The sequence below is a fragment of the Podarcis liolepis genome (genome assembly GCF_965112155.1).
Source record: "Podarcis liolepis genome assembly, chromosome: 3".
NCBI classification, from domain to species: domain Eukaryota; kingdom Metazoa; phylum Chordata; class Lepidosauria; order Squamata; family Lacertidae; genus Podarcis; species Podarcis liolepis.
This window is the reverse complement of record NC_139557.1, coordinates 427,758-454,613: the sequence shown is the minus strand read 5'-3', so window position 1 is coordinate 454,613 and position 26,856 is coordinate 427,758. Positions and strand designations below refer to the sequence as shown.

General features: G+C 41.8%; 1 protein-coding gene across 2 annotated transcripts in view; it reads left to right on the top strand.

Moving 5' to 3' along the window:
- The first annotated feature begins 4,989 nt into the window (after window positions 1-4,989).
- Window positions 4,990-26,856, top strand: part of COL4A1 (collagen type IV alpha 1 chain) — a 141,782-nt gene continuing 119,915 nt past the window's right edge. The window contains exons 1-8 of one of the 2 annotated variants that reach the window (XM_083495039.1): window positions 4,990-5,016; window positions 21,510-21,560; window positions 23,465-23,554; window positions 23,652-23,696; window positions 25,073-25,117; window positions 25,226-25,288; window positions 25,380-25,433; window positions 25,628-25,654. In XM_083495039.1, coding sequence (XP_083351165.1) covers window positions 5,005-5,016; window positions 21,510-21,560; window positions 23,465-23,554; window positions 23,652-23,696; window positions 25,073-25,117; window positions 25,226-25,288; window positions 25,380-25,433; window positions 25,628-25,654 — 387 coding nt within the window. In that variant the 5' untranslated portion in view covers window positions 4,990-5,004. Of the gene's footprint in view, window positions 5,017-19,820; window positions 20,338-21,509; window positions 21,561-23,464; window positions 23,555-23,651; window positions 23,697-25,072; window positions 25,118-25,225; window positions 25,289-25,379; window positions 25,434-25,627; window positions 25,655-26,856 lie in introns of those variants that run through there. The other variant, XM_083495040.1, reaches the window with a different exon arrangement.

Here is a 26,856-nt window from a genome sequence, read left to right as displayed (position 1 = left end):
AGTTTGTTATTTTATGTCTTTAGGCCTCTGCTGTACAGTTTCCTTTCTCTGGACTAAGCCACTGCTCTTTTCACCCCAATTCAAACTGCTTCCTGGAATGCAGCTCCAAGACTCTGAGTCACTTAAAACCTCCTTTGGGATTTTAATTGTACAGATCTGTATCACTTCAAGGGGATTCATCGATGTCCTCTGAATAATGTCCTAGCAAACTGAGGCAGTGTCTATAGGCCTGTTTGGGCAACTCTCTGTTCTTGGAATGTTTCCTGCAGACAGTTCTCACCCAGACTGAAAGCAGGCCACAGGAATGGGTGGATCCTAGGTATGGCATACTGGACCAGACCTCCATCCTGACTTACGTTTCCGTTTCCTGCCTAAGGGAAGAGATGCCCGAAGAGACATAAATAAATGATCTCACAGTAGTTTTGAAATTTTAACAATGTAGCAAAACTAATCTGGCAATAAATGTGCTTGTTAATTGTGAGTTATCTCAGTTCAAAATGTGACTATCTGTGTGAAGGAGTAATTGGCCCATATATGTTTGTTATTGCTTTCCCCCTGCACATTAACCCTTTTCTTTCTTTTGTCTCTTTCGCATTCTTTTACCTCCAAAACCTCAATTTATTGTGTAAGATGTTTTCTAGCAGATAGAAAAGTACCCACCAAAGTCAAGACCTTTAACTAAGTGTTCCATTGTCTTCACATCAATTACATTATTCATAAACCACCTTTTAAAATAGGTTCACTGTCTCTGTGCTTCTTCTTAAGTTTGAGAGAAAAATATTTGTTGAGGCCAGTTATATGGGACGGTAGTTGAGGAGCAGATCAGTTTGAGCAGAGAAGACTGAATGAACATTACTGGGATTTCAAAGGTGGAATTGACATCTGGGGAGAATTTCCGAAAGGTGGCACTTTGTTCTAGCTCTTAGGCAAGTCAATCGAAAAACTGCATTCTTTTGGCGCAACAATTTTGGGGTCTTTTTTGAAAAAGCTCAACAACTTTTGGGATGTCCTGGTGGCCTTTACTTTTTGAAATATGGCAACCCTAATGGTAATCCATAGACCCCCCAGAGTAACTGTCTGGCTTGCCTAATTTTTAACCAAGGCTGGATATAAAGTCTGCTCACCATTTGCAAAATAAGGGGGAAATATTTTCAAAAATGTGTATCATGGGCGTAACCAGGATTTATGTTGGTGGGGGGAGAACCTCAGTTAAGTATTTTTATGGATTTATTTGATCTTGGGAGCAGCTGCCCTTTCCCCCGCTCCCCTTTGGCTACGCCCATGATGTGTATATGAGAGAGAACGCTTTGTGTGAGAACTAAGGATTCTTGTTTCAGATAAGATTGGACCACTATCCCCCTTCCCCGGCCTCAATTTTTATTCAATTCATTCCAAATGAGAGATGAACTCTCCCAACCCTCCTTCCCTCCTGTCTCACTTACTGGGCTAAGGCTGATGGCAGTGGCAAACTGTGACTGGCAGGAAGGGGGGAGGGACGTCTTCTCCTTCTCCTTCCTGCTTCCTGCCACTACCAGAGGAAGGGGAACAGCCCTCTTTTTCCTTGACTCTCTCTGCTTGCTGTGGCTTGCTACTTCAGCCCGGTAAATGGAATAATTCACAAGAACTCTATATCCTAACAAGAAGATTGACATCTTCATACTTTGAGAATGCCTGATTCTTATAAGGACTAAACTCAGAGAACTTTAAAATAAACTAATCTCTCCTGCTTTTTGATAGGATGCCACGACCAAAACCCTACCAAAGGAAATGCTTGTTACCTCATCTGCCTTTTTCTTGTTGTTTTTCTAAAAGTGAGATTCTCTGAATTTATGGGCACAATCCAGCAGTGCATTCATTTCCATAAAGCACAGTTAAATAAATAAATGGAATAGCACCAGAACAGCTGCCATACATTTCAACAGGGTTAACTGAAGAGTCTGAAAGTCTTAAAACTTGGGTTGCTCTATCTGTGGTCAATTTACCCCCCCCCCCCCGTGGCTTCTAATATTGCTTGTTTTGGTATTGATTTACAAGCTAAGTGTTATTTACTTTTATTGTGGGAAGCAGTGCTATTTTTCTAGAAAAAGAGGTGCTGGAACTCACCATGAACACCTTGTTCTCTTATGATGGCAATGGCACCCGCCTGAGAGGTCCTGGAACTCAGTTCAGGTGAGTTCTGGCTAAAAAAAAAGCCCCGGTGGAAAGCAATGTGTTACTGCAAAGTGGAGGGTGGAGGATTTTTGTATCTAAGCATGGGTCAGGATCTGAATGTTTTTGTGTTATTACGATAGATGGGCAATAGACTCCTGATCAGAGAATCATAGAGTTGGAAGAGACCCAAGGGTCATCTAGTCCAATCCCCTGCAATGCAGGAATCTAATTTTTTGATGCAAGCAAAAAATACCCTTGAAACCTTATGGGAAGAAGGGGGGAAAATCTAAATGTTAAGTTGTGGGAGAACATAGCAGACGACACAGCGATTCTTCAAACAGCTCTTCTTTATTCAGATGTCAGAACAGAACTAAGCTGAGGGGCTCAGTCAGCCTGCTTATATAGAGCTCCAGAACAATGTAACTGTTGCTATTTTCTAAAACTATCCAATCACTGAACGTCACTTTTCGATCCTTCATTTGCATAACTATCTACAGTATCCCCCTGCTGGCCCAGGGTGAGAACTTCAGTACATAACACTAAACATGGTAATATTGCTTGTATCTCTTTTTTTAGCTTTAAGAACTGACTTTGAATTAAAGCAAGAGTGGGGAACCTCTTTGGGCCTCTTCCTCAGAACCCTCCCCAGGCACATCCTATACTAGTTCTGCTTTGTTCCCTAAGTATTTTTGCCAGACTAGGATGTGTCCTTGAACTCTTCTTGTCTCAGTGGAGAACAGAAGGGTTTGTGGAAAGTAGTCTACTGTACAAAGGTAACATTTACATTTGTTGTTCCACTCATTTCTCCCTCTGGCCCAGGACACCATTGGCCCCTTAAAGTTGCACCAAAAGGAATGCTACCTTTAGGTTGTTTACAGAAAATGGCAGGAAACCATAATTGTGGATTTCCTGTTGTTGTTGTTTAGTCGTTTAGTCCAAGTTGTACCTAAAAAATCCCATGTTTAACAAACCTGAAAACAAAGGTCAAGAATTATTGTCTTCATACACAGATGAGCAACAAGCAGCACAGATATTTTCTGGAAGCACAAAGAGCTTTTGGCAAGTAGACACAAATCTAACTGTTTATTATGCAAGGACTCTTCAATCTCTTTACCATTTTCCCATATACATCCCACAACCTGATGGGTATTTAGCTAGCTGTTAATATTCCTCTATTGTATTTGCTGCTTATGGCAACTTCTTGACCCTTATTTTTAGGTATGCAACAAAGGAATGCACTCCATCTAAGCATGTGGTGTAGTGGTTAAGAGCGGTAGTCTCGTAATCTGGGGAACCGGGTTCGCATCTCCGCTCCTCCACATGCAGCTGCTGCGTGACCTTGGGCTAGTCACACTTCTTTGAAGTCTCTCAGCCCCACTCACCTCACAGAGGGTTTGTTGTGGGGGAGGAAGGGAAAGGAGAATGTGAGCCGCTTTGAGACTCCTTAAAGGGAGTGAAAGGCAGGATATCAAGTCCAAACTCTTCTTCTACAAATGAACTCTACATAAAATAGATCTGAGTCAACATCCCAGAAGTTTCCTGCCTGCTTTCTGTGTGTGCAAACTGCATTGGGCTACAGGATGTACTATTTTAGTAAATTAGGCATCTCTAATATAAAATTCCATGTGCTGCTATCTCATGAGATTTATCCAGAAAATCAAGCAAATATGCAGCTGTAGAATCACAACTACTTAAAGCTATGGGATAATAAAACCTTCCCGGAAGCTGGGGAATGCCTTGACCCTGGTCTAAATATTACAGATGAAGTATGGCCCAGTGATTGAAGTGCCTAGTTGTGTGAGACTAGTATGGTAATTTGATACAGAGTTTCCTTGATTTCCCACAGATTCTTTCCCATCCCCTTAAAGAGTCAATAGCTGGTTGTTGTTTTTGTATGTATTTTAACTGTCAAAGCGATTAGAATTGTTGGGATAAATCAGAAAGCTTAATGTATGGTGCTCTAAACTTCTCAGAGGAAATGTAGCATATAAAGAAGCAAGCAAATAATGAAATAAAATATATTTCGGGAAAATGGAAGTCCCTTACATATAAATTTGTGAGATATGAAAAAGGGGGCACTTTACCTTCTCATTTCCTCATTTTCTACCATCTTCCTACACCTCCAAGAAGATAATGTTATTGTTTATCAGTGGACATAAAGACACCTTTTGTGCTGTATAGATGGTATTTAACACTTGATAAATTATCTAAAATGTATAAGAAGGTTCCTAATAGAACAGATGGTTCTTTTTCCATATGTGGTGGACTTGTAAAAAAAACCCTAGGGTATTTTGGGAAAAGATATATGATGAGATAAAAAAGATGTTTAAAGTGAGTACACGCACACACAAATGCAAGCTTTTCTGCTGGGGATTGTAGGAATAGAAATTCCAAAAAAGATGGTCAAATTATTTATGTACAACAGATAGGATCCTTTATGCTCAGAAAAGGAAAGACTAGATAAGCAAAGTAATCGACTATGTTGATTCAGCAAAGCTAACAGCTAAAATAAAAGAATATAATGGTGATTTGGGTTTTTTGAAGAATGGAAGCCTTTTCAGATTATTTGAAGAAATGCTACAACATGAAGAATCTTTGAGCAGGTTTTGAATTCTGAGCAACAGAAAGAATTAAACATTATTGTGTTATGACTGATAAAAAAGAGGGAAGGCAGGGTCAGCAAATGAGGGATTTTATTTATTTATTTAGTGTGAGTAGATACACTGAAATCAGTGACCCACAGGTCTGTTTCAGCTGGACGTCTGGCTGCCCTGCCCCTTGGCCATGCCACAGCTTTTTAGTTGGACCAGTGCTAGCACTGGGAACTCCCTCTAATAAAGAGAAGGGCCAGAGATGGTGCTGAAGGTAATGAGAAAAAAATGTTGTTAATGCTGGTAATTTTAATGATAAAGTAAATGGGGAGTAAAAAAGAAGGGGTTGTGAGGGACAGCAGTGCCAGAGCAGAGTCTGGTGATAAAGCGCCTCAAAATTCCAGCAGAGGGCAAGAGCCTCTCTCGGATTGGCTGCCAGAGGGGAGGGGCGGAGCAGCCCTTTAGGAGGGACAATAACAGGCGCTGTTTCTGAGGAAGAAGTTGGACAGGGCTTGGTTGGGATGGGAGAAAGGGATGAGGAGAGGATTTGACTGAGGGAGAACTGGCTCTGATCCAAGGGGCACATCCGCTCCTCGGAGGAGGAGACTCTCTCCAGCCAGAGGAAGGAGCCTCGCAGCTTGGCTAGGAAGAGCGGGTGGAGGGTCTGGGGAAAGTCTTCTGACAGGAACAAACTGGAGGGCTGAGTCTGAGCCAGGAGAGGGAGAAGAAGATGGGGGAAGACGGACGAAAGCGGGCTCTCCTTCCAGGCCGGAGGGGAGAGATCTTCTAGGCCAGACCCACTTGCCAGTGATGCCTCGTTTTGGGACACACTACTTCCGATTTACTAGCAAACGGGAGGCTAAGCAAAGCCCTTTCTCGCCCCGGAAGGAGCGCAGGGAGCAAGAAGCCCCCTAAGCCAGTAACAAGGGGGAGGGGACCCCCTGGGTCTGGTGTACTCTTTGAAAATACCTCAGGAGTGGGATTGCTAAGAGAGGGGAACTGAGGGAAAGCGCCCCTCGCTTATGAACCAGGGTATTCAATTGGGAAACACTGGCCAGGAAGCACTCCAGTTGGAGAACAGCCTTGACCAAAGGTGTCATAGACTTTGAAGACACTCGAACTCAGGACGCAAGGGAGAAACGTGCTAAGAGGAAGGCACGCTTGGCAAATCCTCACCGTGACCAACTCCCGTCCGGAAACCAATGTCCCCGCTGTGGAAGGACGTGTGGATCCAGAATTGGCCTCCACAGTCACTTACGGACTCACTGTTAAAACCGTGTTCATGGAAGACAATCTTATTCGGCTAAAGAAGATTGCCAAAGAAGCAGCGGCAGCAGCAGCAGCAGCTGTGTCAAAAGTATTTAACTGTAATACCTATAACAGCTAAGTAAAGAAACGAGAGGGAAGAAGTAGCAGAAACTGAGTTAAGCATTTTACCACCTATTCAAGAACCTTGAACATCTACCTGAAGTGTAACAACTGATTTTTTAGTATCCGAAGTTTAAGAAAAACTGTGTTTAAGCCTGCAATATCCTTATATTTAGTTTAAGTGATGTTGACTTCTACTTGAAAGAACACATCTCACGACCCAACTTTGTTTCACAAACTACTTCTTTTTGTAACTAAAACTTTTATTGCTTGATCAACTCCTACCTAAGACTCTAAATCACTTAAGTTTTTCCTCACACAAGACTTGTGGTAAATTGTAGACATTCATTTAATCAAGTAGACCTTGGTGACAGAACGTTTGAGAGCCTTTGATTTATGAAGATACAACTCAAGATTTTGTCTGGAGCATGTCTGCTGCAAAGAGCACTGCAATGCAAACTTTAGAAGCAAAATGCATAGAATACAGCCTTGGAGATCAGATAAGTGCTGCTATTATAATCCGCATCTTGGAGAAACAATTGGCAGATTGCTCAACTGCCAGTCCCTGCACCACTCCACCCCCCAGCTAACAAGTGGTAAATGAAGGACTCCTGTTATTTCTATAGATCCCTTTTTGGCAGGTTTTCACTGTGATGTTAGAAGCAAGGTCAGGGTTCTTTATAAATTGACAGCCTCCCCCATTGGCTCTCCATGTATTATATTATACCCTGGACAGTAATAGATTTGTAGTGCTTTAGAAACAACTACTGCTGCTGCTGCTGCTGCTACTACTAAATAATAATAATAATTAATAATTTTGCAATTGGGCTACCATTTTACTCAGTATGAGTTTGAGTGGCAGTAGTGGGCTGTACTGCACAGAAATTCTGATTACTCTTCATAAGATTTATATTGAAAATGGCAAGGAACAAACTCTTTGTCGAAGTTGTTTTTCAACATTCCTTTAACTTTTTATTGGTTCTCCTGTCCTGTATTAGCAAAAGGTTTTGCTGGATGACAGCTAATTTCATGGTCCTTGGGATACTGTAATTTGGGCTATAGGAGTTCCTCTCACATCTAAGAGAGCATCTTTCTTGACATTTATAACTATTCCTGTCTCAGTGCAGGATGCCATTCTTTAAGCAAAGATACCGAATGGTGTTGCCAGTTCTATGCTTTTATGTTGCTCCACTTGGTATAGCATAATCAAGAGGTTGTTTTAATTTCATAGAGTTTCTTGATAAAATACATTGACTAGAAACAATAGCCCTTTTATTGCCATTTCTGTTTCAATTTTGGAACATATTTTTAGCATAAGAGAGTGATTGTTTTAACATTTCAAAAGAATAAGGATAACATTGTATTACATTCTGGATAATTTCTAGTATAGAAATGTGTTTTATTTTAAGGTTGCTTGGAATCTGAAAGAGGCATTTCACTTTTGACCTTTACATGGAATCAACTGTTGCTCCCTCTCTGCGGCAGTGCCACATAGGCTTCTGGGTTCATGGAAATACTTCCTTGTTTCAGTTCAGTACAAAGCCTAACTGTGTGTAAAAAGGATAGAAGATAAATAACTTCTCTGCATGTAAAATATATCCTACACAAGTTAGGGTCAAACCAGACATGATATTAACTGTAGATTTCTCAGCATTAGCTGAGGAAACTGATTTGTTACTAGGATTACTGCAAGTGTGGAGGGGCAATGTAATCCTTTCCTCCACTGCTGTGATTCTGAAGAAAATTCTTCCTCTGGCATTTGCTTTGGAAGAAAATTCTCCATTGTTCAGCACAGTGAAAGAAGATACCAGAGAAGATTGCGTTAGGGGACAATTGGCACCTGATGCCAATGAGTTGTATGTTGCACCAGTGTTGTCTGTCCTTCATGGAAGTAACAGAGGCAGCAGGGTGGCCTGTCCTATTTTACCATCTGAGGTGAAATGGGAATGTACTGCTCCCTACCTCCGGCTGCTGCTGCTGCTGCTGCTGGAATGTCCCCCATCTCACCCAACTCCTTGCCACTTGTTTTCTTTTTTATATATATAAAATATTTATTAAGGGTTTTAAACAATTTAAACAATACAACAAACTTCCCATTCACAATCCAAAAAAAAGAAAAACACCATAAGCCAAAAAACAACAACAAGAAAAACATACAAAACATACAGAAAAAACAAGCGAAAAAAACATAAAAAGACATAAAAAGAAGATGATTCGATTTCTTAAATATTATTTCCATAATGACTCCCTCGCATCTCCCTTTTCTGTGTTCCTGTTTACAAAATCATGTTCAGCAATACTTCACCTTCTCTCAAAATTCGTTTTACATTGTACATTTCAACTATTATGTCTCCAATTTTACCCTTTGTTATCAAGTATTTAAATATTTAAGCTTGACATAATATTATTCAAATTTCATCTTTGTTCTTATAATTCAGTTATTTTCATACTCCTTTCCGCTAGGTTACTAATGCCACCTTGCCACTTGTTTTCTTTGCCCCAGAGGCAACACTGTACCCTGGAACACCCCCCTCTCACTAGCGAGAAGCTGCAGCGAAAGCCATGGGGAGGCATCATCTCTTGCACCTCTGCCACCTGAGGCAAGTGCTTCACCCACCTCATCAGTGGACCAGCAATAACCTAACTTTAGGGCATTTCCCCCTCTTGGAATGACAAGATAGGTGATCTGAGAAATACAGAGGCAAGGATGTGGTGAGTGTGGGTAGGCAGTTGTTTAGGAAGGAAATAATTGCTGGTCATTGTACAGGAGCTTTTAGAGAAAACCTGTGGAGTTGATATAATGGGAAGAAGGTCAAGAGCACACCATACATGCTTTAAATTAGCAGTGTTTCTAAGTTGTTTCCAGTTATTCAGTTGAAGAGGTTTTGCAGGAAACACACTGATTAAGGAGCCTGGGTTCAGGACTGAAAAGAGGGGAGGGGATCTCCAAAACAACAACAACAAAGGAATGGATACATTGTGAATCCCAGAACAATTCCATTTGAGAGAATTCCATACAGCTGTGCAAGTACTTGCATTTTAGCCAAACGTATTTGGCAAGGACCAAGGCATCTATAAACTACTCATGGTTTCACAAAAAGGAAACTTCTTTCTGTGCTCTCACAGATGTAATGTGAGAGAAACAAGAGGGATAGAAATTTTCAAAGAATGTCAGTGGCTTGAACTTGTAAGTTCGTGTAAATGAGTTGTCCCAAATATATTTTGCAATTCTTGGGAAATTTTTTATTAACTCTAGAAACAATAAATAAATGCAAATAAAGTAGAATACAGAGTCCTCGCTTAAAAGTAATTCTTAGCCCTTACCCACCCAAAGAAGATAGTAGCTCCCCCCAGCTCTCACCTGTGAGACCAACATTTTCCTGTCACTCACCCAGGGTCCCCTATCAACCATCTCCCACCCCCATGAGTATACAATCTCTAGACCTTAATAAAGGTGCCAGATATAGGACTACAAGGAAAAAGAAGGAAGAAAAGTGATAGGAAAAAAAGAATGAAGAAAGAAAGAAAAAGAAAGAAAGAAAGAAAGAAAGAAAGAAAGAAAGAAAGAAAAGGGATTATTTAAGACATTCAGTCAAGGTCTTAAGGTCTTATGCCCCTCATGCATAATACTAACACAAGCTTGCATGTTCTATTTAGGTTATCTTTAAAGTGTTGGTGTTTCAGCCAAGATTAAATTAATTTGTCTCTGGTCGTTAGCAATTTGGTAATCTGGTAAAGTTTGTGGTAACTCTGCTGACATTGAGAGACTGGAATGTGCCAAGGGCACATTTCTACATGCTGAGTTTCAATACCTGTTTGTGCAATGTGCTATCTCCCTTGAAGACCGAAATACCTGAATTAAGTTTTGTGTGCAGCAGTGGTGCCTCAGTATTCAAGAAACACTGAATGCTCTGCTGGTGTGTTTTTCACTTTTTTATTAGAACTTAGTATTTTTCACTTTGAGCAAAAGCAAAGAAGGCTGTAATGGAAATGTCACCCATATATGTAACCAAGTAAATGGAAAGATTAAAGTGTGTAAGGCAAGGTGGGCCTTATTTGGGATATAGAAGAACAAGGGTGCATATGATTGCAGGTACACGTTCCAAATGCTCCTTATGTCTGAATGATCCTGAGGGTTCTCTGTGCAGAGATACAAATATCTGTGATAATCTATGGACTTCCGGGTTAGCGCCATCGGCGAATGGCGGAGTTCCTCCGACCAGAGGAACTGGCTCTGTGGAAACTGGGTCTTCCCGCCGCGGCGAAGGTGGGGACACGCTAGAAATCCCAGGCAGAGGAAGCCTGGGAACGTGGGGTTCGGCAGGGCACCAGGGCACCCTACGCACCGGGAACCCCATTTTGGGGCTCCGGAGTAAAGTGGGGTGAGCGGCGCAGTGCTGCGAATTGATTGCTACTTTCACGGAGTGAAGCCGCACAGCCATTGCTGGAGAGCGCTGATTTTTCCTGTGGACAATTGGATTTAAAACAAGTACCCATGAGTAGAAACGGAAAATTGGATCAAGAAATATCTTAATTTGGCACCGAAGCGGGAAGGTTCAAAACAGGAAGTCCGCCTTCCGCTTTTTGTACATAGACTGAAGCAAAAACCTTGTAAGCTAAAGTCTGGAAAGTCGTTAGAAAATTTATAAAGAATTTTTTTTTTCTAGGGAATTAGCCTAAAATTAATGAACATTAGGGGAAATGTTGGAATGAAACTATATGACTCTAGTAGAAAAGATATCAGGAGTTATGTATAATCGAGTATTAAGCGTTAAGCTTTAAAGTATTTTTGGGTAAGATAAGGTTAAATAACTTAAGGTAATTTGAATAACAGAATATGGGGAAAGGATGGAAAGGATTTGTTGAGTTAATTAATAGGTTAAATTGTCAAGATAAATTATTTAGTAAAAATTGAGAAATATGGAAAGAATTTGCTGAAATAATCAATCAAACTAGAATACAAAAAGGGAGGTGTGAGGAGGTCAATGAAACAAGCAAATGGAAGTTAAAGATATGTAATATGGGATTTGTGTCTTTTTTTCCTTCTTTTTTATCTTTTTGCTGTATTGTTGCATTGGTTTTTATGTCTTGTTTTTTTCCCCTCTTGTTTTTCCCCCTATGTATTGTAGTGTTGTTTTTAATTTTTTTCTTTCTTTTCTGTAATTTTGAAATTATTAATAAATATTATTTTAAAAAAATATCTGTGATACTCTAGGTCACTTGTTTTAGAAAATTTATAACGAAATGTATGCCTTTGGTGCATTCTGTTTTAGTCAAGAAATTAAAATTAAGAGCAATAAAATTCATTATAAACTTTGTGGAAATAGTAAAAGAAGTTTTAAAGCTAAAATCTGAAACAATAGCTGAAAACAAACCACCATCAACTGCCAGGAAAGGCTTTCATGAGCAGGAGAGTCTTTACATGTCACCAGAAACAATATAATAAGTGTACCTAGCTGATCTCCCTGAACAGGTGTTTCATAGTCAGAGTGCCACAAAGGTGAGGGTCCTGTTCTGTGTCCCTATATAGTTAACTCTTGTGAACAGGTGTACATGAACCTATGCTGCTGAAGTCAGAGAATAGGAAAATGTTTGGGAGAAGGGTGTTCCCTGAAGCACACAGGGCCCAGGTTCTAAACATCATGTTTAGATGACTAGCATGTTTAATTGACAGTCAGTGCATATAAGCAAAAGTCAATGTGATATGTGCTCTTTGTTCATCTTTATATTTTGCACCAACTGACGCTTCCACATTCCGTTTAAGGGCAAACCCGGTTGAAATTCAACACAGTAATCCAAACCATGGATAATGATGGCAAGATCTTGATAATAAATAAAATAAATAATTTATTATTTGTACCCCGCCCATCTGGCTGGGCTTCCCCAGCCACTCTGGGCGGCTTCCATAGAAACCAAAAAACACTAAAATATCATACATTTAAAACTTCCCTTAAGATGTCTTCTGAATGTCAGGTAGTTGTTTATCATTTTGACATCTGATGGGAGGGCGTTCCACAGGGCGGGCGCCACTACTGAGAAGGCCCTCTGCCTGGTTCCCTGTAGCTTTGCTTCTCGCAATGAGGGGACCGCCAGAAGGCCCTCGGCGCTGGACCTCAGCGTCTGGGCAGAACGATGGGAGTGGAGACGCTCCTTCAGGTATACTGGGCCGAAGCCGTTTAGGGCTTTAAAGGTCAACACCAGCACTTTGAATTGTGCTCGGAAACGTACTGGGAGCCAATCTAGGTCTTTCAAGACCGGTGTTATGTGGTCTCGGCGGCCGCCTCCAGTCACCAGTCTAGCTGCCGCATTCTGGATTAGCTGTAGTTTCCGAGTCACCTTCAAAGGTAGCCCCACGTAGAGCGCATTGCAGTAGTCCAAGCGGGAGATAACTAGAGCATGCACCACTCTGGCGAGACAGTCAGAGAGTCAGAGAGTCATACCAAATTCACGAGCTCCTTCTGCCTTTGAGAATAACAAAGCGTAATAATAATTCAGGAGTGGACCCAAGGCGTGAATCTTGTTTCTTCAAGGAGAAATTCAGACTTTCTTTTGATCAGATGGAGGATCATACCCCATTTCCCCTGCAGTGTGCTAGGAGAAGCTTCAACAACCTCCAGCCTTAAGAATGGAGCCAAAAAATGCATGTGATGATTTAATAAGTTAAATGAAAAGGTTTATTTACATATGTATATTTATTAAAAAAATAATTTTGATTTCAAGATAAAGGGGTGATTTTTCAAGTTAAAGGAGCATTCCCCCCCCCCCCAGAATAAAAAATACTAATGTGGAAAGGACAAACTTCTTAACATGATAGTCAAAAACAATATTCTAATAAACCCCACATAATACTGTATCATATGATTATTTTCTGAAGCCAACACATCTGTAAATTCACTTTCAAATTGTTCACTCAGAACATATTGTTATGAAATGCTACATTTGGCACATTTGCTAATGCACCAGATGTATTCCCAGTGTGCTTCCTAACATGGACAAGTTACTTAATTTTATTTCTAAAACATGTCTTTAAAATTAAGTTTTTTTGTGATAAATATTAAATGCCAGCTATATGATGAAAATTATAATGGATACAGGAATCAGAAAGAGGTCTCAAACCAAATTTCAGTACATCTATGTAGCTCTGTAAGTATGAATGGAACCCTTGGGAATATGTGCAGTGACGCAATCAGGAAGCAGATTCTTTTAATACTTAACATTGAGATGCTTGAAAACAAGTTGGAAGCTTAAATAAGAAGCCAAATAACCCATGGATGGGAACAATCTGTGTAAATTGGCATCCTGTCTTGTGTCAGTTTCAGGGTGGCCAGAACTCCACAAAAGTAGTGGTGTCAAAGTTCCGAAGACAGTCTTAGTCCAGGAGGGTTCTTACAGACAAATTCTCAAAAAAAAGCAAACCTTTTGCTTTACAATTGCAAGTCTAATTTGAGAAAGCCAGGATCCTTTTTCACATCCAATACAACAACAAATTTGGGGTGTGGTGTGTAATAAATCTAACATGACCAGACTGGATTCTCACTCAGCTGTGGAGTCGTTGAGTGGCCATTTTATGGTCTCATTTTCATATCAGTTCAAACTATAGTTAAACTTAACTGTGATTCAGTGGCCAGGTTGCTCACCGGAGCAAGACGGTTTGAGCATATTGCACTGATCCTGGTCCGACTGCACGGGCTACTGATTAGTTTCCAGGCCCAATTCAAAGTGCTGGTTTGGACCTATAAAGCCTTAAATGGCTCAGGATCGCAATACCTCAAGGACTGCCTCTTTTCATGTGAACCTACCCTGAGATCATCTTCTGAGACCCTCTTTCGTATGCAACACAAGAACGGGCCTTTTCTGCAGTGGCTCCCCATCTGTCGAATGCTCTCCCCAGGGAAGTTTACCTGGTGCCTTCATTATACAGTGGTACATTGGGTTACAGACACTTCAGGTTACAGACTCCGCTAACCCAGAAATAGTACCTCAGGTTAAGAACTTTGCTTCAGGATGAGAACAGAAATTGCGGTGGCAGCAGGAGGCCCCATTAGCTAAAGTGGTACCTCAGCTGAAGAACTGTTTCAGGTTAAGAACGGACCTCCGGAACGAATTAAGTACCAGAGGTACCACTGTACACCTTTAGGTGCCAAGCAAAAACATTCCTTTTTAACCAGGCCGTTGGTTGATATGTTTGACAGCGTATGCCCTTTTAAAATGTGGCTCTTTTCTGGAGGGGGTGTTATTGGGTTGTTGTTTTTATTCTGATTATACAGTGGTGCCTCGCAAGACGAAAAGAATCCGTTCTGTGATTCTATTCGTCTAGCGTTTTTTTCGTCTTGCGAAGCAAGCCCATTGACAGATTAGCGGATTAGCGCTATTAGCGGCATTTAGCGGCTTTTAGTGGCTTATCTGCTGATCGGATCAGCTGATAAGCAGCTTAGCGGCTTAGAAAAAGGGGGGGGAACCCGCAGGAACTCGCAAGGCATTGTCGTCTTGCGAAGCAAGCCCATAGGAAATTCGTTTTGCGAAGCACCTCCAAAACGGAAAACCCTTTCGTCTAGCGGGTTTTCCGTCTTGCGAGGCATTCGTCTTGCGGGGCACCACTGTATATGTTGTGATCTTTTCTGTGAACCACCTTAAGACCTCTGAGTATGGGACTCAATTAATTAATTTCTTTGTGTGCAGGGCTAAAATCTAGATGAGGCTGATAGCTAAGCTGTGTTTGGCTCAGGGTTACGTCTGAACCAGCTTGTCGCAGGGACGCGGACTTATAAAAAATATTGGGGGGGCCCGGGAAAGCTCATGAATAATAAATAAGCTCATGAATATGCAAATAAAGTGGTGCCGCCTCCTCGTGAGCGAATAGGGGAGAGCGTGCTGCTCCTATTAATCAGCTCCGAAGGTGGAGCTTTTGCTCGGGAGGGAGGGCAGGAGGCATGCAGCCCGACCCTGTGCATTTTGGGCTGGGGGAGGGGCAGCGATGGCGCTCTGCTGGAGATTATTGGGGGGGCGGAGCCCCCCCAAACGAATTTTTGAGGGGGCTCGGGCCCCCTCAAGCCCCATGGAGTCGGCGCCTATGGCTTGTCGGTTGTTTCTGTTCAAACAAACCACAAGCTGTAAGCAAGGTTTGCCCTTGGCTTACTGCTATAGTTGGAGAAACAAATCATGGTCCTGGGTTCAGACATAATGGGAAGTGCAATGATCGCTTAACTCCCAGGAGCATGGCAGCAGCCCAGGCATTAGCTGCATGCGTCTGTGTGCTCTGTGTTCATCTTTGAAGTAGCTTTTTTGAACTTAAAACTGTGATTTAAAGTGACATAAGAACCAGGTCAGAAACTAAGGCTGAGAGATACTTACCTTATAAGTAAGTTATCTTATCTATAAAATGGCATTGACAGTGAAGGGCCTGCAAAAGCTCCATTGATGCCCATGGACAATGCTCTCTTCTGCTCCCGTGGCAATTTTAAGAGAGGTAATTCCCTGATTATTATTATTGTTATTATTAATTATAAAATTTATATATCACTCTTCATCTGAATATCACTGGGCAGTTGATTATCCCGCCAAAAATTAAATGATCTTTTAAAAGTAAAGACAATTATATTAATATGTCATATTTATGTAATATATTGTGAAATTTTCCCAGAGAATTATAAAACATGTTTTTATTTAACAACACCCAGCTGGAAACATGGGGAAAATTTTTTTAAGTGTTTTTCCTTTAAGAGGAAAAGTTCAGTTTTTGCCAGTATCCTGTCTAGTTGACAGTGAAGCAGGGAAGGGAATATTGACAAAATTTTGTTTCCCTTAAGCATCAGGCAACTACTAACAACAACATTCAGTTTCCTATTACTACTTCAGGCTGCTATAGTTCTGCACCCAGACATTGTTTAGCTGTTTTAAAATCATAGATGGCTTTAATTTGACCAAAGATTAGATAGCATTCAAAGAACGGCAGTTTGGAGCATGGCTTTTGGTATGGTTTCTCCAAAACTGCAATCGTTTCCCAGAAGAGCTGGGGAACGGTGATTATTTAAAAAAAGACTGCAATAACTATCTTTCACGAGGTTTTTAATTCTAATACCCTGTTCCTGTGGCTTCTCAGATATATGGATCATGTCTGATACTACCTTCCCCCCCAAATAAACCCACAAAACAGAACATTTTCTCCCCCCAAAAGTAGACATCTAAACCATTTAAAATACTTAAAAAACAGTAAAAACATTGGGAAACAGTCACATTCCACTTTCAGAATTAATAATAATTGCCAGGAACAGATTTTAGCCATCAAATGTCTGAATGAACAGGAATGTTTCTAAATTTCTCCTGACTGTTCATAATGAGGGTTCTGTATAATAATGTGAGTCCAGTATAGACTGGACTCTGCATGTGGCATGTGAGCTACTGTGAGGTGGCCTTATCAACCACCAGCTCCGGTCCTACCCACGTTGGTGACACCCACTTTCATTTTCGACCTTCTCACTGCTGGCATTTGACTCTTCACCAAAGGTTGACCACAAGGAAATGGCAGTCGTTAGGTTGAGAGATGTTCCCCATCCCTGCTATACAGGCTACCCAAAAGGGAGGGAGACAGCCCCTTGCCTGTCATCGGTTCTCCCTGCCTCTATTCATAGCATACTCATCCTGGAAAAATCACAGAAAGCAGGGGAGACCATTTTTAGCAAGCAACCTCTCATTTAGCTCAGTCCTAGTTACAGCAGACCAGTAAGTCTGTTTCCTTCATTGCAGGGAGGAAGTCATTTCCCTGAGAACATAGCATTAGATTGACATATATGCAAGCACAGATGAGGGTTTCCAGGAAGGAAAGCGGGGCGATTAAGGCCTAGCAGTGTTGATAGCTAAGCTTTCTTTAGTTTCCATCCAAGGACATTGGTTAGCCAGCTGCTCTGCAATGTTACAGGACACTGAAGTAGCAGGAATTTTAAACAGGATATGGTTTTGCAAGTCTATTCCACTTCACCATGAATTTGATTTCTAATGGCTTTCTTTGTGTGGCCTGTAAGTGCCCAGGATGCCAGTTCATTTCTCCAGCTGTTGAACCTGATAGGAATGAGGTGATGAGTAAGGGAGGAACATGCAAAAGACAAAGAAGGAACAGATGGCAACCATAACAAAGCACATAATCAAAAGAAAAATGCTTTTTGCCATGCCAGCATAAAGTGGCCCTGAGTGAAAGCGCTTGTACTCATGGAACATTGCCCATTTGTAGCAGAACTGGCATGCTGAAATCATGGTTGTGGTAGAGGCATCAGTCCGCTGTGGTGATTTTGACACTGATTTTGACACTGTGGTGATTTTGACACTGGCATGGCCAGTGAATTTGTCAGCATATCATCTGTTATATATCTGTGTCTCATCATCTAACAAACTAAGGAGACCCTTGCTACTGGGGTGAAGGCAAGGAGAGGATCATAGACAGTTGGCAGTATCCCCAGAGAGTTAAGGAACCCGATGAATATTCTTTTACCCATTCAAAGTGCTTAGAAAAAGCCAAGACTATAATTTAAAATAAGGAAATAAAAATACAATCATTTTTCTTCTTTGGCGATCACTTGTAGCCGAGTCAGATTGTCTTCCATGAACATAGTCTTAACAATGAGTCTGTAAGTGACTGGAGGCCAATTTTGGATCCACACATCCCTCCACAGTGGGGACATGGGTTTCCTGGCAGGAGTTGGTCACAGTCAGGCTGTCAGGAGCCCAGGCTGCCGTCTTGATAACACAGCACGCAAATCGTAATTAGGTTGAAGATTTATTCCAATACAAACAATTAGCCTTGAACGTCTGGGCTTTATGAGTCAGTTGACCCTTCTGGCGAGTGTTTCCGGGTTCGGCAGAATATTCTGAACTTATAACTTTTTATAAATATCATTTGAAATTAAAATGGCTGTATAATTTTTTTGTTTCACAGTCCCTATAAAATTAACATGCAATGCAGAGGTTGCATCCATGTAAATAAATAAACATAGTCAAATGACAATGTTATGCAGACAGAAGAACCCTAAAGATCTGTCCAGAAAAATATATGCCATGCTAAACTTGTTGGTGTTTAAGGTGCCTCAAGGCTCTTGCTTTTTCTGCAAATTACTAACATGGCTACTTCTCTGGGCACCATCATTATGAATGCCTTCCACTTGTGTACTACACAAGTGTACCTTCCAAAGCTTTCTCACTAGAATGCTCTGGGTGCAGTGGCAGAAGCAGCCTCTCGGGCACCTTGGGCGGTGCTCCCAGGGGTGGGGCAAACAGCTCATAGGGGCACGCAGAGGCGGAGCTAGCGGCAGCGGCACGCAGCCCAGGGGGGTGCCGCCCACGGTGGGGAGCATCCGGGGGGCGCCACCCGCAGCAATGTCACTCCCTCAGGGATGACACCCGGAGCGGACCACCCCCACTTTGCTCTGCCTCTGTCTGGGTGTCCCTTATCTTGTGTTAATCTGCTGTTCTACCCAAATAGTATGTTTTTAGGCAGATGTGTGGCAAAACAGGATGCTGTGTTCTACTGTCCAGCATAATTGGGGAAGGGCAATTGTCCCTCTCAAATGAGCCATAGATGGTTCTCTGCAAGGCTTGGGTCTTTGCCACCTATTTATTTATAAGAAAAATTGAAAACTCAGAATTTAAAGCGAGGGAGTGGAATGTGAAAAACATGATAAAAATTGATAGCCTACCTCAAAGAACTCCAGAGAGGTACAGGATGCTTGTTCTGATCCTGACCACCAATACACGATTCCCAGCTGAGTATACAACACGTGCTCTGAAATAAGCATGTGTGCCTTCATCATAAGGTATCGTCCAGGAATGCGGAAGCTGTGGACTCCAACTCCTATCAGTCCCAGCCATTATGGCCTGTGTTCAGAGATTATGTGAATGGTATATCCAAACTACAGGAAGGCCATGTGCTCTCCTCCTCTGTTTTAGTCTACACAGCATTGCATGCACTTCTACGGTAGAAGTGCTAGTGTGTGCAACTGGCAGGTGTCAATTGGCCCATGGAGTGATGAAAAAGGACAGACATTAGTTTTTCTTGAATTCCCCAGGTTAACAACTAATTCAGCCACCAAGACCATCAGAGGTTTGCAAAGCGGATTGGGGCTGCTGATGAAGCCCCTTTTACTTTCGGATGCCACCTCAAGTGTCTCTAAGTCAGGAGTAGACTCCAGAATTTGGAGACTACAACTCCCACCAGCCTCAATCCAGGAGCAACAGACGATGGGGGTTGAAGTCCAAAAGATAAAAAGGGCACCAGGCTGGCTATCCCTGCTCCAAGCATATGCAGAGTTCTTTTCATTCAATTTTTCAAAGGCATTAGGATAAACTTACCAAAATATGTAAAGCATCTTTTTGGGGAAGACAGTGTCTCTGAGTGCACCACAGAAAGGAAAAATCCCATGTTGTGCCCTGAGCCTGATATTTGTTATTTGGAGATAATGAGGTTTGGATTCCACCACGGGCTGTCTGGCTTGTCTGCATGGTGATGGGTAGGAATCCCAAAATCCTGTAACACCTATTGCATGGTAAAAATAAAAATCCAAGTGTGCAGACATATGAAACAAAGCTTCTGCCCCCCACAGGAGCAGCAAGGAGCAGCTTGGCTGGTGTATTTTCTGGCATCTTAATTTCTGGCTTTTCATTATAAGTTAAGATTCAAAACAGATTTGGCATGGGAGATCTGTGAAGAAATTGCATGATTTATTTACTTAAGAAAATATTAAAACCTGTAGCCCTATTGGAGGTACTCATCCTTTGGGTGGGATATGAGTGACCCTCTCTTAAAAGCAACAACAGCAGCTTCCCAGTTTCCTTTGGGGAAGGAAAACTTCTATCAGAGAATTGCATATAAGGATTACCTTCCCCAGTAATGCTGCCTAAAAGCAATTTGTTCTGGGTGGCCCTTATTCTCCAAGAGTTTTAAAGTTTTTTTTAAAATATGTTGAAGAATCTGTTCAGAGATCTTGGACATACTGTATTGTGTTTGGGCCTATAAAATAGCAACTGAAAGATCCACTGTTCTGCCAGAGGGTTGGCTGAGCTTGTCAAAGGGGTGACAGCAATTTCCTTCGTTTTGAGATACCTCCTCACCATTATCAGTAGCTACAGATTGACTCTGCTGATACATTCTCTATTTGCTTGACCTTTCTTTGCTGATGTAGGGAACTGCAGTGGAAGATGTAAACATTGCTGAGGTAGAACACCCAAGAACTAAATCGTTGAGGTAGAACACTGAGCATGAAAAAATGCTTTATACCTTATGTCAGGGTGGTCCAGCACACATCCCAAGGGCCACATGTGGCCCTTGATGCCTTTTTGCAGCCCTCTGCAACATTTGACCCCCCCCCCATCCACAGCCCTTGCACTGCCCTCCCAGAGGTGGGTCAGGAGGCGCTGACCTATGTGAAGGAGCTGTAAGTTCTCTGATGGGTCCTCAAGTCCTCCAGTCTCCTTCCAAATTCTAGTTAGCCCTTTCCCAGGTTTGGGAAGAAGGTGGGAGACTCTAGGACCCAGCCGGAGCCTCACACCTTCTTCCCCTAGCCTGGCACCTTCAGCTTTGGGAAGGCAGCATGAGGGCTGGAGCATGTGGAAATGTTGGCCTTGCTCCAACAAGGTTGGTACTTTTGTGACCCACTTGGTATGAAAAGTTGGACCTCCCTGCCTTATGGTTTTTGAGGGGATATTCCCTGTGACCTTTTGTAAGCATCGTTGGAGGCACTGATGGGCACACGGATGCAGGGCCATCTTTAGCAGATGCCGCACTGGGGTGTAAATATCCACCCAGCGCCCCCAAATTACCACGGATAGTGTTGGGGTGGCCGTAGCTGCACACTGCCAGCCATCGGGGGGGGGGGCGCAACTCTTCCCCATGCCACTGCGGGAGAGCGATCCCCGCAGAGGCTTGGGAGTGAAGTTGTGCCCCTCTTAAGCCTCCTCGGGAGGAGAGCGCAGCTTCCCTCTCAAGCCTTCTCGGGGGGGGGGTGATCCCTACAGAGGCTTGAGAGGGAAGCTGCACACCTGCCAACCTTATGGTTGGCGAGGCGCAGCTGGCGGGCGTTAAGGGAAAGGGGAGGCCACTGGCAAAGCTGTGCAGCTCCCCCACTTGCTGGGGCGCCCCTGAGAGGCCGGTGCCCTGGCGCGATGCACCACTAAGCCCTATGGGAAAGACGGCTCTGCACTGATGCCCTCAGGCATTGCGTTGGCAAACCGTGTCCTAATACCAGTTCCATAGTTCTACAGATATTTCTAATGGAGTAAACTACTTCATGTTTTATACTTTGGGTTACCAATTTTATTCTTATTACATGTAATTATTTCCTCTAGACAGCTCTTTACCATAGGTTGCAGCTTATTTTGAATTCTAGAATTAATTATTTTTCTCTTTTTAACCCACAGGCTTGTTCTGGCTGTGGAAAATGTGACTGTAGTGGAGTAAAAGGGCAAAAAGTAAGTACCCAGAGTACTTAATTTTTTTTTCTTGTTAAGGGCAAGGACCAGGTCCAAAGTAGATGATCCCCTTGTTGCTTCTTCCACCTTGTGGAAAATTGTCAGCGAGGCCATGGAGGAATTTGTTGGACCTTACATTCTTGGCAGAGTTTGAGTTCCAACGGATATAGGGGAAGTTGAAGTCTCCCATTTCCATTTTTGAATGTTTAGTAATATGCTGTAGGAAAGCTTCCGTCTAACTCCTCAGTCTGGCTTGGAGCAGACACCCACAGTAAGGCCACTGTTGTTTCCCTCTCCTGCAATATTTACTCATACATTCTCAATCTGCCTTCCATGCTCCAGGTCATGGATGTCTTCACAAGTATACACATCCTTTACATATAATGCTATCCGCCCCCCCCTTTGGTCTTGTCCTTTTAAAGAGTTTCTACACCCCATCATGAGTCTCATGCCACCAGGTTTCATTAATGCCTACTAGGTCATATTTCCCATCCTGTATTAAGAGCTTCAATTTATCTTGCTTGTTTCCCACACTGTTGCATCAATTGCAGTGCACTATGTTTGAAGCCGGAAGTTTTTAAAATTGTAGTTTTATTGCTTATTTTATTTATTTTATTGTACTACAATTTGCATTCCATTATATTCAAATTTTAATACAGGCAATCTTCATTTTGCATGGAGATTCCATTCTGAACCCCCATACACATCGACGGAGCACATGTAAGCCCATTCTGCCCCATTCTGCCTTTTTTGTGACATTTTGGGGCTACTTCTGAGTTCAGCACTGTGTGCAATTGCACATTATTTGGCCTCACCTAAATTGGGAGTTGTCAATACCGTAAAATACAATATGAAAATTTAAAAAATAAAAATGCAGTTAAAAACCAATATTTAATGCAGACATGTCATAGACCACACCAGAATTGTGGGGAGCAAACATCCCTAAGTAGATGCTTCCGTTCTGGAAGTGGAGGGAGGCAGTTTCTGCATTCCCCTTACAGAACCCTGCACATCTGAACAATCTGCTTTGAAGGATTGAGGGGACAACAACAACAACAACAACAACAACAACAACAACAACAACAGTGTGGGAAAGAATCATAGAATTGTAAGAGTTGGAATGGACCCACAGGGCCATCTTTGGATGTGGTGCTGAGTTGTAAAGGGAAAGTGGAGCTTGTCTCCCTGCCCCCTTCTGTTTGTGGAAGAGAAGAAAGATCCCGGGATCCAATCCCCTGTAGTTTTTAGAAAATAGAATTGGTTCTAAGTTGCTAGCCACTGTTTCATATTCAGTTAATTCTCTGCAATGATTACTTTGCACATCTGATATTAAAGACACCCACCCAAGGGCTCAGTTCTAATAGTGGTTTGTGTGTCAGTGATGCAGCATCATCAAATCAAACAACTTTCTGTTTTAGGAATCAATTTCCAGCTGCATGGAGAGATCCCAAGTGTATGGGATGCAGTGATAATAGTATAATTTTCAGCAGCATAAAACTTTTTACATATGCACATAGCAGCCACTGGGTGGCTAGGACTTTAATCCTCAGAATGTTAACCCTTTCTTCCTCTCAATGAAAACTGCTTCCCATCTGCTAATTGCATAATAGCCAGGGTGGTAGAGTGGTAGAGTGTTGGACTTGGACCTAGGAGACTAGCATTCAAATCCCCACTCAGCCATGAAGCTCCCTGGGTAACCTTGGGCCAGTCACTGCTTGTCAGCCTAACCTGCCTCACAGGGTTGTTGTGGAGATTAAATGAAGAGGGGCAGAACCATGTTCACCACTTTGGAGAAAAGGTGGGATATGAATGCAAATAAATGAATAAGAGGAAAACGCCAACTCCTGCCAATATTTTTGTTAGGTTTCATTCTGCTAAATAGGCTATATTCTTGCTTTTCGCAGGGTGAAAGAGGTTTGCAAGGTTTACAAGGTTTGGTTGGATTTCCTGGAATACAAGGACCTGAAGGTCCCCCCGGCCCCCCAGGAATGAAGGTAAGATTCATTCTGTAGCTAAAAAATTAACCTGAATAGTTTTTCTTCAGACCATGCTGAAGTGAAAAACATCTTCTTTCCCCATCTTTTAAAATAGGGTGATATTGGAGAACCAGGACTACCAGGAACAAAAGGAACAAGAGTGAGTATGCTTGAAATTGTTTTGACCTGTTTTAAATACAGTCATACCTCGGGTTACAGATGCTTCGGGTTGCGCAATTTCGGGTTGCGCACCACACCAAACCTGGAAGTACCAAAACGGGTTACTTCCGGGTTTCGACGCATGTGCAGAAGTGCCGAATTGCGACCCGCACGTGCACAGATGCGGCGCTGCGGGTTGCAAACGTGCTTCCCGCACGGATCACGTTTGCAACCTGAGCACGCACTGTAGTGGTTTGTCAGTATTAAACATTTTATTTTCAGCATGTACATGACACTTCTGAGTATAGAAAAGGGCAGATCTTGCCTCAAGTAACTCAAGTCTAAAATTTGACCAGTCTATTTTCATGCTGCCTAGTCCACTCAGAGCTGTCAATGAGGCTTTGATCTGAGAATGACAGTGAAACAGCCACCCACATTTACATTTTTCCAAATTATTCACTCCAGGATGATATCCAGCTGTTCCTCCTGCTAGGTGATATTTTCCTAGTTTTCAAATCCAGACACCTGAAGTTCATTCATTTTTCCTTCCACACAAAAAGTCTAAAAGAGGTTCTCCTATTGTTTATCAATGTCAACAATAGTCTTCCTCCAGTCCAACATGACAACTTTGCTTCCAATATTGAGAAACAATAAATCCTTCATCTTTATTCACACTCTTCACTGTAGTCATATATTAAAACAGCAATTCATAGTTACTTACTCATTCTTTATTCACACTGAGTTCCATATATTCCAGTCCCATTTCCAAATTGTTCTTCCACAAGCAAAAGGGCTACTTTCATTCAGTGAAGAAATTGATCCACTGAGGCTCCTACCAATGGAAGGTGATTTTTTTGTTGATTCCCTGCTGCCACAAACTTCTGCACTTTTCTAGAGGCCTCTCCAATCCCCTAGAACAGATTTTAAGGCTGCAGTAGAAAGGAGGATCAATGAAAGCCAACCCCTCCCCACTTCCACAAATAAGAATATCCTGTGAGCAGAATTCCGTTCATAGAAACTTAGGATCCAGCCAGCCTCTTATCTGTCATTTACATATATCACAGCATTTTGTATCCTAATAAAGCCCACACGTGAGTAATATTGGTGATACTCCCATGAAGAACAGTTGTGCTGTGACAATCTGTGCCTACCCATAACCCAGCTGCTCAAAACATTTTTCTTCTTCTTTATGTTCTAACCAGTTAATCAATTTGACATATTTTTGAGAACTGGAGGTATCTCCCATGCATCTTTAAGAGAAATGTCTACTGAATTTTCTTTTTGTTATAACTATTCACCTGACATAGCCCCAAGTCTATACAGAGTACATTTTCTTAAAGTGATTAATTACCTTTATTATAATTTTATTAATTCCAGGGTGCATCAGGTCCAGCTGGCTACCCAGGAAATCCTGGCCTTCCTGTATGTATGATACTTAATTTGCAACTATCAATATTTCAGCAGTGATGTACACCAAAAATTAATCTAGCAGTTTTTGTGTATCTTCCCTCTCCTCTTTCCTAATCTCAGGGCATCCCTGGAGGAGACGGCCCCCCAGGGCCTTCTGGTATCCCAGGATGCAATGGAACAAAGGTGAAACAGCTGAAACAAACATTTTCTTGAAATATTGTTCAAACAAGTTTTATTCAGATAAGAAGTGATGTCACTTTCTCTGTCCCATTAGGGTGAAAGAGGTCCTCTTGGTCCCCAAGGTTTACCTGGATTACCCGGAAATCTAGTAAGCATTTAAAAAATAAATAAATAAAACAAAAAGTACAAGGGTAAGCATTATAAAAGAAAAAACAGGTAAGAAAATGTATAGCTTGAGAATTCAGTCTTTTAATCTGATTTCAAATATACGCTTTAAAGACAATGCTTAAAATGTCTTCTTGATTTCTTAATTTCTCAGAAAATATAATATTTCTTTTCTAGGGGCCTCCAGGACCTCCAGGAATAAAGGTATATCTGACAATTAAAAACATTATTTGTTTTGTTTACAATAACAAAATATGCAAATAACTTCAGTACAGAAAAAATCCAACAGGTGAAAGTAGCTGTGCTCAGCATTAGGAACGGCCAGAAGCTGCAGCAGTCAGGTCATCTGCTTAAGCTATAACTTTTATTTTGCTAGTAGTAGATAGGTAGCCGTGTTGGTCTGCCATAGTCAAAATAAAAAATTCCTTCCAGTAGCACCTTAAAGACCAACTAAGTTAGTTCTTGGTATGAGCTTTCGTGTGCATGCACACTTCTTCAGATACACATCTGTGTATCTGAAGAAGTGTGCATGCACACGAAAGCTCATACCAAGAACTAACTTAGTTGGTCTTTAAGGTGCTACTGGAAGGAATTTTTTATTTTATTTTGCTGCTATTTACTTACAGCTCCTTTGGAGGTCTACAGCAAGCGGGGAGCTGATTTGTGCGCAAAACAATACAAAAAGAATATTAGTGATAGGCAGGAAACTGGTGTGGGGTTTCAGTTCAGATTGGAAGCATGTTTTAGGTTGGGGCCTAGCCTGGATTTCATTCAAAATAAAATAGCCCATTAAGCATTTTGTTTTATTTTTAAAGGCAAATGTGAATATTGCAATGTGTGTTTTGGCCCAAAGAAGCATGAAAAAAGCAGCAGATCAACCCATTTGGAAAAATATTCACAATCTAGACTTTCTAGTGCAATAGATCATGTTTTTTCTGACTTCTTTATCCCAGTAGCCCTTGGTGCAACTGGAAATTTGTTTTGCACTTGTCACAGTTTAATATAATGAAGACTTCATAACACCCCCTGCTTCTTGCAATAGACTTTCTCTCCTCTCTTTGGCTGCTGCACCTTGGATTTGCTTAATGCCCAGCCTGAAGACGAGTTTTAGAGAATTCAAACACTTGATAAATAAATTGTGTCAACTTAGTTGTTCCTAATAAAGCTGTACTGTGACAGTAAAATGAGTAATTCTAATTTAGGAGATAGCTAATGACCACAAAGACAATTGTTATATATTGTGGATCACTCCACTCGATAAAGAAGAATTAGTGACTTTGCACTTTTTAAAAAAGAAGCTGAGAGCCACTGCATGCAGCAGCCTGAGAATAGAAGTGTTTGCTTCTCTGAAGCAAGGCTAAAAGTTTAAAGAGATCTCTTTGTTTAGAGATACGTGTCCCTCTTTC